This window comes from Oryza brachyantha, chromosome 7 (genome assembly GCF_000231095.2).
Source record: "Oryza brachyantha chromosome 7, ObraRS2, whole genome shotgun sequence".
Lineage (NCBI taxonomy): Eukaryota > Viridiplantae > Streptophyta > Magnoliopsida > Poales > Poaceae > Oryza > Oryza brachyantha.
In genome coordinates this window covers 8,080,278-8,094,173 of record NC_023169.2, presented here as the reverse complement: position 1 = coordinate 8,094,173, position 13,896 = coordinate 8,080,278, and the positions used below count along the sequence as shown (strand labels likewise).

The 13,896-nt window shown below is 39.9% G+C and overlaps 2 protein-coding genes across 2 annotated transcripts; one reads left to right on the top strand and one right to left on the bottom strand.

The window, feature by feature from the left end:
• The first annotated feature begins 265 nt into the window (after positions 1-265).
• On the top strand, positions 266-2,000 carry LOC121054924 (transcription factor MYB73-like). The gene is made up of 2 exons (XM_040525906.1): positions 266-832; positions 1,995-2,000. The coding sequence occupies exons 1-2, from the start codon at positions 266-268 to the stop codon at positions 1,998-2,000; spliced, it is 573 nt and encodes a 190-aa protein (XP_040381840.1).
• A 3,594-nt stretch (positions 2,001-5,594) lies between these two features.
• On the bottom strand, positions 5,595-6,512 carry LOC102712186 (protein TsetseEP-like). Its single transcript, XM_006657565.3, has one exon. The coding sequence runs from the start codon at positions 6,460-6,462 to the stop codon at positions 5,851-5,853; it is 612 nt and encodes a 203-aa protein (XP_006657628.1). The 5' UTR covers positions 6,463-6,512; the 3' UTR covers positions 5,595-5,850.
• Between the last annotated feature and the right edge of the window lie 7,384 nt (positions 6,513-13,896).

Genomic DNA, 13,896 nt, shown 5'->3' with positions numbered 1-13,896 from the left:
GCAAGCCGACATAATGAAGCACTCCTACTCCGACTGCGAATGAACAGACCAGCTAGCGCTATATATTCAGTCCACGCAGCACGGCAGCAAGCAATTTTCTCATCGTCGATCGATCGATCGATCGGTGAATATATTCAGAATTCTACCTCTATTCTCGATCGACTTCACAGCTCTCTGCTCGTCCCAGTTCCACCCATCAATCACCACCGGTCAATCCCAGCGAGATACAGCGATATCAGAACCACCGGAACCTCCGGAGGTCGAGATGGACCCGGAGGTGAACATGGCGTCATCGCCGCCAGCTCCGGCAGTGCCGCGCTCGAGGTTCATCGTCCGGCTCAAGCTTCCGCCGGCGCCGTGGACGCCCGAGGAGGACGCGCTGCTGCAGCGGCTCGCGAAGGAGAACCGCTTCCGCCGCTGGAGCCGGATCGCCAGGAGCATGCCCCGCCGCTCCGCCAGGTCCTGCCGCGACAGGTGGCGCCACCACCTCGCTCGGGACCTCTACCACCGCCCCCTCACTGCCCGCGACGACGACGAACTCCTGCGCCTCCACTACCGCCTCGGCGACCGCTGGAACGAGATCGGCGGCGCGGTGTACGGCCGCACCTCCCGCATCATGAAACGCCGCTGGAAGGAGCTCCGTCGTAGCGGCTTCCCCGCTGCCGCCGCCACCGCCGCCGCCAGGAAGGAGAAGCCCGCCGGAGCCGAGGACGCTGACAACGACATGGTGGAAATCGACAAGGAGTCATGGGTAGAGCCAGAGTCGCAGGGTCGTCTTGGTCTCGCCAACGCTCTTGCACGACCAGACGATGGCCGGCAGCCTCGAGCTAGGGTTCGCTTGCATGGCACTTTGAGCGTTTACACAATCGGATTTATATATATTGCTTGTATGTATTTTGTTTCTTAATTTGTTTAGCTGTAAGCTTTCTAATGGATCAGCTACTGAAATTAATGTTACATTGATAATTAATTGTATAGTGATGATATTCAAGATCTGTCTTGAGTGATATAGAATTGTAATCTACGGTTTTGCAGGCAACATAATGTATGGACTTTCTCTGTTCTTGAGTAGATAAGCGACGTCATTAATTTGATCAAAAGAAAGTTTACCAATAATTCAAAATACGACAACATTTTTAATGAGAGTTTACCTATAATTTACAAAATCTGACTAAATATTCCACATAACTACAAGACTTTGAAGTCAACTATAAAATTTCAACTCAAAATTCAAAATTCTCAACTCAGGATTGAAACTTTTAATCCCCAATTTAAAACTTTCAACTCGAATTTGGAGCTGTCAACTCACATTTAGAATATTTCAACTTCATATTTGAAAAGGGATCTATTGTCTTAGATGGGCTGGAATTTTTCTTCAGTGCGCCAACAAATCCCACAAGGGCCGCACTTTTGGCTTAATGTGCTGCGAAACACAAAAAGAAATAGGAAATGCCCACAGAATTGAAATGGTTTGGTCGGGATGCGCAAGACGCATGACATGCTTCTACAAAACGTTCTGGGAGTACTTGATATCGCATGACATGACTTAATGTGCTCCATGAGTACTTGATGGAAAGATCTTGGAGTCATCTTTCCAACGGATCCAGCATCATCGTCAAATTCTATCTCGTTTGGCAGCAATCACAGAAACAAGGTGTTGCGTCATCTATATTGGGCCAATGGGATTGTAACTTCGTTTGGGACCCCGGCCCAAGAGGGGCCCAAGTGGAGTGCGCCCCAATCTGGTGGAGCACGACCCGAGGGCACCCTTGGTCGTCCGCTCACCCCTATAAATAGCTAGGTACCCCTTTAGCGTTATTCGGGTTTTGTTAGATTAAAGTTTAGCCATTGCTACTTGTTTGCAGCGCGTGTGTCGGCTAGACCGCCCGTCTGCTTGTTCTTCGGAACCCCAACTTATCATTTGTATTCAATTACTATTTGCAATATCAGATTGCTTTTACTTGTTCTTGCTTGTTTCTTCGATTTGATTGCAGGAATAAGGTTGACTTGCACCGGCAAGATCAACATCCCAAGGAGAGGTGTATCGATTGCTAAGGTGCAACACAACGCCTTATACGGTTGTAGTCGGATCGTTAACGTTTCTCTCAAATTGTAGTTATCACAACTCACCGAAAGATCAGGCCACCCCGTGCACATCAAGTGGTATCAAGCTTTCGTTTCTCGGTGAGTTTTTATCTTCTCATAAACTAGAAAATAGCCAAAAAAATTAGTAGATTAGATCATCCTTAACCTAGACATCCTTGATCCACTGCATTGTTCTTTACAGTTTTTGCATTATTGAGTTTTGCGTTACATCGTTGAGTCATGTTGCTGGTCTTAGCGTGTAGTTAGTTTAGAGTTTCGAGTTCTGATCACGTTTTGTGCCACAGTCATCGCCACCACTGTGTCTGTTGTCATTGGGACCTACGAAAACGGATCTGTCTCGCTGCCAGGGTTCCATTTTTGTGGTTTCAGGAATTTTTCGTTGGTCAGTTTGGAAGTTTCGTCGTTTGCATCTAGCTTTTTTTTTTCCCTGCCATTACCGTGGTTTACTGTCTTACGTGAGGAAGGAGAGAGATCAAAAATTAGTTTGTTTCCTTTTTTTAGTGGAGTTAATAGATTGATTTCCTTACTTTGTAAACAAGAAAGGAAACTTTAGATTGTTTCCCGACTACGAGCAATTAGTTGGTTTGTAAACAAGAACGGAAACTTTAGATTGTTTCCCGATTACGAGCAATAGAATTTGAAGTCAACAATAGAATTTGAAGTCAACAAGAAACTTTGTAAACAAGAACGGAAACTTCCTTAACTTTAGATTGATATCTACAAGACTTTGAAGTCAACAATAGAATTTCAACTAAAAATTCAAAATTCTCAACTCGGATTGAATCTTTTAATCCCAAATTTAAAACTCCCATTTAGAATCTTTCAACTTCATATTTAAAAAGAGATTGTCTTAGATGGGCTGGAAGTTTTCTTTAATGCGCCAACAAACCCCATATGGGCCACACTATTGGCTTAATGTGCTGCGAAATAGAAAAAGAAAAAGGAAATGACCACAAAATTTAAATGGTTTGATTGGGATGCGCCACACGCATGACATGCTTCTACAAAACGTTCGCACGTGCTACGAGCCCCACGTTATAGATATCGGGCACGAAAAACATAGTAATAAATTAGTACATGGTTAATTTATTATTTGTAATAAAAAATTGAAAAATACATTAATATAATTTTTTGAAACAACTTTCTTACAGAAATTTTTTGCAAAAACACAACGTTTAGTAGTTCAGCAAGCGTGTGTGCGAAAACGATAGAGTCTTGGTTAGTAAGAGCAAGTTCAACAGTATAGCCAACTATTAGCTCTAAATCATGTATAATCAATCTAATAGCCAATTCATATGTTAGTTAAGTACAAAACATATACTACACTATTAATGCCTGTTACCACCTGTTATATATATATATAGTGTCTTGGAGTTCGTGTTGTAGATGACTACAACTCGGTAGCTCGCTGTTGTTCTTTCCTCTTTTATCTCTTTAAAATATGTTTATAGCTAGCTGATAGTCTGACATTATACCTGCTCTAAGGTCGGGAGAAGAACAGGACCTTTGTCCTTTTTCATTGCCTCACTATCGACTCTATAGCTATACAAGAGATAATCTATTGTATGCCACTGAGTTTGTCCTAATAAAATAATTTCCTGCTAAGGTTATCACTTTCCATAATATATCATCGAGCTTAAAAAATATTGTTCAAAATTTGAAAAGTCTAACGGAAGAATGCTTGCACATCCATAAACTTGTACGAACACTTTCATATGTTCAAACTTTATAACACACATATATATGGTGGTGCTACCTGAAGCAGAGACCGACCTCCCCAACCAACCCAGCTGCTCGTGGAGTTAAAAAATAACTTACAGATAGGTGGGTGGTGGGTTGTGATGATAATGTTGTAAAGTTAAAATTTAACCATTGTTTAGATTATATCAATGGTTGTTGTGGACTTAAATTTTAACCTATACTAGTACTCATGCATGTGCAATGCACGTTCCACAATATTTGTCGTTAAATATTCCAGGTCTATGAACCTACTATATATAATGTAGTATTGTATGAAATAAATATATACATACATCACTAATGTAGTATGAAACAATTATGATTTGTTGGTACTAAACAAACTCTCCCTCTGTGTACACACTTTCGGTTGTAACTGACTCGTTAGCTCTTCTGCATCAACCAAATGTTTTTTAGTTTGTTGTAGTACCGCCAAGAAAAAATCAATTGATCTCTGTGAGAAGAAATAGAGGCTTACAACTTTTCATCTACGTGTACTAATCAAGTTCTTACAGTTAGCATGGATTAAAAAATATTAGCTTTTTTTTCATATTTTCATAAATAATGCTCCTTAATTAATACCAAAATGTAGCAGAAAAAGTATATCAAGTATAACTTGTATTAGTATAAAAAAACATAGCCATACTGGAAATGCAACAAAGATGCATCTGGACAAATAGAAATATATAACAAAATAGCACAAGAAAAATCCATATCTTTGAATAGTTAAGAACAAAGCTTATTGTATTTTAACAACCTTTAATGGCTTTATGAAAATAATTAAAGTAAAATAAGTGATAAGTAAACATCAAAAGTCACTAAAAAAGCATACAACATTTCCGTTAATTTTCTATTATGGAAGCATATGTCTTTCTTGGGATTTGTTACCGTTACACAAGCTAACAAAACATTTCTATGACATCTAGCCCTTGGGAGTTCTTATAATAAATAACTAATGTATATGAAGGGAAATAGAGAGAAGAATTAAAAAGGCTTCCACTCAGGTGAATAATCCCATTTTCTACATTTTCCATCAAACCAATTTGTATGGTCACATGAAATTTAAAACTACAAAATTGACCCTGAATAGTTATAGGTAACATATGGCTAGGCATGAAATTTGTGTCAAGAGAAAATAGTTATAGGTAACATATTGCTAGTTAGAGGTAACACAGACAGTAGCCATTACTACCGTATCAAGAGAATTCTTATTGCACTGCTACATAAGTAATTGAAACCTATTATACAACCAAAGTATCAAACTAAAGGATGTGACTACACGGATACATGCTGAGACTGGCTCTAGATTGTTTTAGTGGCATTTAATCAACCACCCAATACGTAGGCACCACTGTGGCATGCCACGTCAGCAGATGGAGCGGGTTGGAGCTCGTTTGGATCTATATGACACCCCCGGACAAGTTCGGGATCCAAAAATACATTTTGAGAGTTCAAGAACCTAGATGACACATACATACAAGTTTAAGGACCACCGGTGCACTTCACTTTATATAATGTTTTAAGACTTGATTTATATAGATAGATATGTTTGGGTCGATCAAAAGTGATGGGCTCTAACTTATGGATTTCTTTTGAGCATGGGATCGACGACGTTTCTGCTTAGTGGTTGATGCACTCGCATCCCAGTAAATAATCATTAAGAAAGGGATTGGAAACAGTCTTCTGTTTGGATCAGAAGCCGATTAAATACCTTGATCACATCATCAAAAACAAATGCAAGAGTTGCAAAATAGACTAAAAATACCGACACACAGACACAGGGATGCCTGCTCTTTTTATTGATAGCATATGTAACACAAACATAACACACGTGCATATGCTTTACACTAAAGCGTACCTGCTCAGACAGAGGCTGATAAAAACATACATAACTGCATGCACACACAAGTGAAGAGCACATACATGTAATACTACAATAATAGTGGACACCAAAGGTAATACGAGGATAATACATGCTAACAGCCAAGTCGACTCCTCGATATTGACTCAGTTCTCAGGCACAATTATAGCTATAGCGGGTGAAATGGGAGGTGGCTTTGGTAGGGATGGATCTGGCTGGGGTTTGGGCTCTGGCTTAGGATCAGGCTGTGGCTCAGGTTTTGGTTCAGGTTTGGGCTTAGGGCTAGGGCTCGGCTCTGGCTTGGGTTTTAGGCTAGGCTCTGGTTGTGGCTTAGGCTTTGGGCTTGGTCTTGGGTCAACTTTTGGACTAGGTTGTGGTGCCGGCTTCGGGTTGGGCTGTGGGTTCGGTTGAGGATCTTGCTTCGGGTCGGGTTGTGGCGTAGGTTTTGGGTCGGGCTGTGGGTTCGGCTGGGGATCTTGCTTCGGGTCGGGCTGTGGGTTCGGCTGAGGATCTGGTTTTGGGTCAGGCTGTGGTGTTGGTTTTGGATCCAGCTGTGGGTTTGGCTGAGGGTTCGGCTGTGGAGTAGGCTTTGTTTCTGGTGCTGGTTTCGGTGTTGGGTCAGGTTCAGGCTTGAGGTCTGTAGGCTTCGGATCAAATCTAATACCAATCACACGTCCATTGGCATGGTCAGGAACATTTGCCACCAATGCAATGACAAGAGCCAAATGGAAACACAGCGAGAGGACAGATCTCCTCATCGTTGACACTTCACACTCTACGACCGCTCAAGCTGTGTAGCTAGGTGCGTGTGTGTTGTTGCACAGAATGCAGGGAGATGGCAGGAGATTTATAGCCATGGAGAGCCAACCGGTGGTAGACGCGTGTGAAACTCCCTTTGCAACTTTAGGATGTCACTAGTGATCGACCTTTTCCATCGATCTGTGTAACTTTCGCGCCCACCATCCAATTCAGATCCATCCGTGAAAAAAGTACCAAATAACCGACGACATTGGCTTGTGCCTTGTCGTGTTATTGCAAAGGCCTTGTTCAATATTTACAACGTTAGATCACACGCTTTTCTCACAGCAGAAGGGATTAGAAATGAGAATCCTTCGCGTTGCAGAAAATATTGGATGGAAGAGAAATCTATGATCTGTTGTATTCTGTTCTAATCTATTGTATATTGCACTAGCTCTCATGGGTCTATTTATAGCGTACATAGGAGATAGAAATTTGAAATACAAGATAAATATTCTATCGTATCTCTCTAGCATTTTATATTTATCTCTAGAGTTTTTATTAGACTTCGTTATCTCTAACCATACGTATCTACATCTCTAACACGCGTGACTACACTAGTAATTATCTTGGGGTTTTTTTTATGCGTGCTTGCAGCTACTCGATGTTGTGACTGATTTATGCCTAACTAGGTAGCTTTGGAAGCTTAAGTTATAATGATGCCAAGTTCTTTTCCCCCCACCGTGTGACAGTTAATTCATGCAATTAACTTTGTGGTAATTAAGGACGCGGTTTTACGGCAGGCTATCTTTGACGTGACGTGAATTATATATGATAATCATATCTGATGTGTAACTGTGGTTTGGTGTTTTATTGTTTGCTTAACTATTTTGTTTCAATTTAAGTTGTGAACGTCTAAATTGTTTGATTTGCTGTCGAGAAAACTTGTGAGAGACGCGGGTATGGGCATAATAAATACAGAAAGAATAATTCAAAAATAACTGTACATTGAGCTGGTTTTCAACCCAGTGCATGTTTATGTCAGGACAGTAATCTCAAAATCGAGCTAGCTTTTAATCAAACTCCTACGTGATTGGCTTTTACCAGAGAGCATGTCTCATAGTGTACGCTTACACGTACGTCAAATATGATATAGTTAGTCAGGAAAATTCTTAAAAGATCTGGGGACGTCGAGTATATTAAAATATACCATTTCAAAACAAATAAAATATAAACCCAATTTACAAAACGGTGAACAGTGCATGCACAGATGTACTGTTTGTTTTATTATAGTCTATAAAATTATATATATATATATATAATATATATATTCTAAGAGTAGAACTACTGTATAGCGCTCTGAGTGCTATATAATAAATAGCGCGTGACACATCACAACCAAACCAGATCCCACATCACGTGAGTTAATTTTTAACTCAAGAACATATTGCACACATATTGAGTTATTTTTTTAGTAACACACCTACCGGCAAGTATGCATATCATGAAGTCCCAGAGAGACAACCTAGAGGGGAGTGAACAGGCGTCCTGAAAAATCTTTCAAATATGCACATCAGTACAGGGCCGGACGGTCCGGGCCTTTGGCCGGACCGTCCGGTCGGCACTCTCGGGTTGGGCCGAGAGCTCTGGCCAGACCGTCCTGGTTAGAACACCAGACCGTCTGGTCAGTGAAAAATGCAGATTTGACAGCCTACCTTTTCGGTGATGTTCCTGGGAACGTGATGTGATTTTGTGTGTAATAAAACAGCAGAAAGATCGTAGTAACAAACAGAACATGAAATCATAAGAATAAAGACACGAGAGATTTATCTCCAAGTTCGGATCATTCGATGCTACTCTCCATTGAGACGTCCTGCGAGCGGGATCTCTCTCGATCCTTTCCCTCTCTTGGCTTCCTCCCACAAGGCCAACACGGGTCTCTAAATTCACAACTATGGACTAGCAACTCCTTCGATCGACCACCAAGGTCAAGATCAAGGTGGTTTGCCCAGCCCTAGATTGCAATTCCCTCTACCCTGCAGCCTTCTATGAGAAAGCACAAGAATCCACTACCAATCTTACCTATTCCCTTGCGGAGGTTAGGCACCAACCTTCACAACTTGCTCCCGGGCGATCCACACGAATCGGAGGCTCACGGGCAACGCCTATCCGTCTAGGAGATCAATCTCCAAGAGATCTCAATAGCCCCTTTTATAGGCTGGCAGACGTCACTTAGCCGTTGGAAAAGAAACCTAACCAGACTGTCCGGTTAGGGGGCCGGACCGTCCGACCGACACTTAACTCACTCACTCAGAGCAGGGGCCGGACCAAGGTCCGGCCCGTCCTGCCACCGGACTGTCCGGCTTGGGTCCGGACCGTCCACACACTCGACTTGAGCAGGGGCCGGACCAAGGACCGGACCGTCCTGTCCCTGCTTCAGGAAAAACAACATAGGCTATAACTGGACCTAAACTTAATCCACTCGGCTTAGGCTTACTCCAGGATGCATGCAGAGATTCCAGTGACCCCTCTTAGTAGTATGGAGTTCCTACGACTCAAAAAGAAAAAAATAAAATACGCCTTCGTCTTCGTAGAGCCGTCGCTTCAGGTCACACATGCTCTATGTTTGATCAAGTAATCCTTCAATCAAAATGATCTCTCATCTTCTCTACAATCACAACTCATTAGCGCACACATGCTTGGCTAGCATTGTCATTAATCATCCAAAACTTCGTTTGGGGCTAGATGCACTTTCACATCACACTGTTATGCCGCAGTTAATTTTTAACTCAGTTATTTTTTAACTCCACTAGCTTTTGTTGGGGGTGATGGTGGAGGGGGGTGGGCTGACGTGGAGGTTGATTGGTTGATCGCTGTGCGACGCGCGGAGCATCCACTAGCTTTTGTTAGGGGTGGTGGTGGGAGGGGGTGGGCTGACGTGAAGGTTGGTTAGTTGATCGATGTGTGACGCGGCTGACGTGAAGGTTGGTTAGTTGATCGATGTGTGACGCGTGCAGCGTTTGTGTGGCGCGATGTGTAGCGTCACCTTTTCTATTGGAATAATTTTATAGTTTTTAAACAACTTCCTTTTTTACCTTTTCTATTTACGCGTAAGATGTCGTCTGACCAGAGGCATAAAACGGTTATATCAAACTCTTTATGTCTATAGCATATTCGAAGATGTAAGCCTTATGAGGTAGAGTTCGCCATCGACAAATAATTTATACGTATCCTGGTGACCAACCCTTCTTGTTTTGTCGAAACTTTTTATAATCGCTTTTCAGTCAAAAGTTTCGAACCAACCTCTGCTACTATAACCTAAAATTAGTATACATCATCAGCTTTTGCATGTTATTTATTGAAAAAAATGATTTCCTATAATCACGATGGCTTATTATTTTGTCCGGCATTGTTATTTATATTTGACCCTTTGTTTTATTTGAATTTTTAAGTATATAAAAATTATAGGTCATACTTGAATAGTCTTTAATAATAAATTAAATCACAATTAATAATATTTCAATATATTAAATAAAACAAATAGACTCAAAAGTTAATGATATTAAATTAAAAAATAAGTAATTATTTGCAATGACAATTGTCTTTTTTCCTGTTACTGTAGAGGTTACAGCGCACGCGGTTTCCTTTGTTTTTCTGACGAAGTACTAGTGAGTGAGAGTCATATGTATGCTGATTTATTTGACGGATGGATAAGGTGTTCACCGAATCGATCAGAGTGTTTGAGAGAGCGTGCTTAGTGCTGACGCTGGACTTTGAACTCCCTTTCAAAAGCAAGAGTACGAAATCATGGAAATAAAAAAAAATTTCACATGAATATAAGTAAAAATAGAGGATTTGAACATACAACAAAAATACATAAATCACCGTTTGATCATACAACAGTAAAAACATAGCATTTGAGGGAAGGAGATATAAAGACAGAAAATGATGTTTACGTACGTGTGGTTGAATCTCATGCTAACTTTTCTCTAAATTCTCCTTAGCTTGAGTTATTTCTTAGGATCGTGTAGGTGTCTCAGTCATGACATGAAAAACCGGTCGTAGCTAGAGACTAAAATACAAAATGGAGATCAATATACTCCAAAGTCTGAACTTTATATAAGGCAAGTAAACACCAACGTAAGATTATTGGAAATAGTTTAGTGATGAAATTTCAGCTTTGACATCCCCCAGATATATAAAATATATAGTGCAAAATACATTGTGAAATATTTGAATGTATTCAGTGAGAAGCACCATAAATATATATACAGTCATAAAGTTAATTTGCGATATATGTCAGATAGAAAGTTACTGATAGATATAGCAAAAAGAAAGTTATATCAACAATTGTTGAAATGGTACATTATGTTACTACATTTATAAAATACTAGATACATCAGCTTACAAAAATTTTACACTAAAGATCTAATACTTCCATATACTTTCCGGAGGACCATAAATAGACTAAAAGATGATGTAGTAAGTATGTGGAGACAAGGCATAAAAGATATAACTAAATAATAATTAACTTTAGTTTATACGAGATATTTGCAAGTTTTTCACCTGCTTTTTCTATTTCAAACTGAGTATTAGAATTGTGAAAAATATAATTATAAGAAACTGTCTGTTAACTGATATAAATTTTAAATTATAAAGCATAAGTTTTATAGAATCTTAAGATTTGGTTATATACAGGTGACATGTTGAGATGTGCTCTACTTCCTTTCATAGTATAAGACTTTATATGGTAAAAGTTTTCACCTTTACTAGTAAGATTTATTCATCGATAGATATATATAATTTATATATGGCTATATTTATTAGTATTTATATGAATTCAGATGAAATTATAAAGTATTACATCGTCAAACCTAAGCTAACTGAGCTAGTACTACCTCTGTCCCATAATAACTATATTTTTTGTTTTTCCGTATGCAACGTTTGACCGTTTGTTTTATTTAAAAAATTTGTAAAAAACTTTAAAAAAATTAGTTATGGATAAAATACTATTTATGTTTTATCATCTAGTAAGAATAAAAATATTAATCATAAAAAAATTTAAATAAGACGAAGGAGTCATTGTATAAAATAATTAAAAAATGATTTTATTTTTGGACGGAGGTAGTATTAATTTTGAGAACCAATTTGGATCGATATGTTCGATCGATTTCAGACAGAACCAGCAGCACCGAAAACCACCGTCGACGTACTTCTCTGCACTTGTAGCCAACAGCTAGCCGAAGCAGCATTGTTACTGCTGAATGCTGATTCATGGCCTTCGCCTGACAGCTCGTTCAGAATCAAGCTACAGCACGTCTTCTGGGCTGTTCGGTACTCTGCCCCGGCCGAAGGACGCGGATGGATCCACACGTACGGCAGCAAGCAAAAAGCAGCCGCGGCCAGCACCGAGGAGAGATCGATCGAGAGACAGGAGGTCCAGCCCGGAGTGGCGCGTACGCGTGTGCGGATCAATGATCGGGGCGCGTGCGTAAAGCCCTCCTCCTCCTGTTTCCTCGCTCACCTTTGCTAATTTTCACACGGATGCTGTCACGACGGTGTAATTAACCCAGATATTCTAAAGTATAAATATTTTTAGCATCTAAGTTTTATAATATACAAGTATTTCTACATTGATTTCTATAATTTTAATTATTTAAACAATTATATAGCCAATCAGATACTTAAAAGCGAAAATATAGGTGTCCATCTTTTCCCTTATTGCTTAATAAGCCAAAATATGTATGTACAAATAAAAAATAATTTATAAATCTTTATATGTGTTTTTAGTGATTTAAAAATAAAACTGGAAAAATAAACTACGATCAAAAATCGTAAAATCAACTTAAAATTTAAGGTTATTTAAATTTTAAATTATAAGTATAAGTATAAGCAAAAACGATGAGTGTGATAATCACTTCTAAATTTAAAAATTAGCCACTACATTGATTTAAAGAAAATCTTTTGATATTTTCTTAATCTGCATTAAACATCCAGTACATAATTATATTTTAAAACTGAGCATGCACCTTTTGATTGTGGAGCGAATGCGGAATGAGCTGAACCGGCCAGATTTCAGCTCAGTGGCCACAGGCACGCGATGGATGGATGGAGATCGATTGACGACGTATGTAGACATGATGTGATCCCATTAAGGGTTCAGCTACCGCACATTGATTACCGTTCTCTGGTTCGCATTTGATTTGCTTCGATCTTTATTTTCGTGAAACCCAGGCTGAGAGAGGTTTATATGCATCCAGGCTATACGAATTACTTGTGCCAGTCCAAAAAACATGTTCCCTTCTATTATATGCCCTACTTACTCCCATGCTGAAATGGAATTGAGCTTTGGGGTACACCCATGCAAGGAAAACTTTTGGAGACAAATTAATGGTGGATTACTGGGGATGGTATGGCTGGCCCTGCTCGGCGCTGCCACCACTCTCATTTGCCGCTGCCAACCAATTAGGCTTTAGACAGTGTAATTGGTACTGTAGCAGCTCGTGTAGAATCTTTGTGTCTGCGAACTAATTCGTACCACGGTGTTAAATCTCTTCCAATAGGATCCTGCTGACCAGGGGATCAAAATTCTAGTCTTGTATAAAGAATTCACGTACTAGCTCGTTACCAAAATAGATAAGCGTCAAACCATTCACCAACGAAGAGCATGTAGGGATATGGGTAGACTACAAAAGTTTAAAAATAAAATTTTCTACCTTCTAAACCAGGAATCATGCAATTAGTAAATCATAGATAGTTACTGCACAGGGCACTGCGCAGCGGAAGAAGGTACTAAATAGTCAAAGTGGTGATGGCGATATGATATGTGCCGGTGTAGAGGGAGTAGTTGATCGTTGCCGATTAGCACCACGATGTGACGATGCCTCTTCTGGTACCCACACCTATAGAGAAGAACATTGTAGCGTCGTGCGCAGATCCTGCTGATCAGGGGATCAAAATACTAGTCTTCTAAAAATAATTCACTAGCTTGTTACCAAAATAAACAAGCGTCAACCATTCACCTACGAAGAGGAGGGAAGGGGCAGTGCCCTGAAGGTACATGGCCAACTCAAATACCTTGGATGAACAAGAATTTTTTGGAGAAATAATATTATTTTAATAGAAAATCGCAAGATTAGAGGCTAGGTACACGAAATCACCAAAATACGCTTCTGTCGAAGGTTGAAACATCTATTGGTGGCCTGTCGACAGCGGACTGGATGACAAGGGCCTGTTGACGGGTGGCAGGTTGACAGGTCCCACACCTGGGCGCCACTGAAGCTTTCGAATGCTGCTGAAATGGTTAATTGTTCCATATTTTGTTAATTACTTAGGAGTTTTTACTGTTATTACTAAATTGTGGTTAACCCCTTAAATATCCCTGAATTTTACCTCATCTCTTATATACCCCGTTAGTTCACCATTAGTTAACTATTAAATATTGTAAAATGACT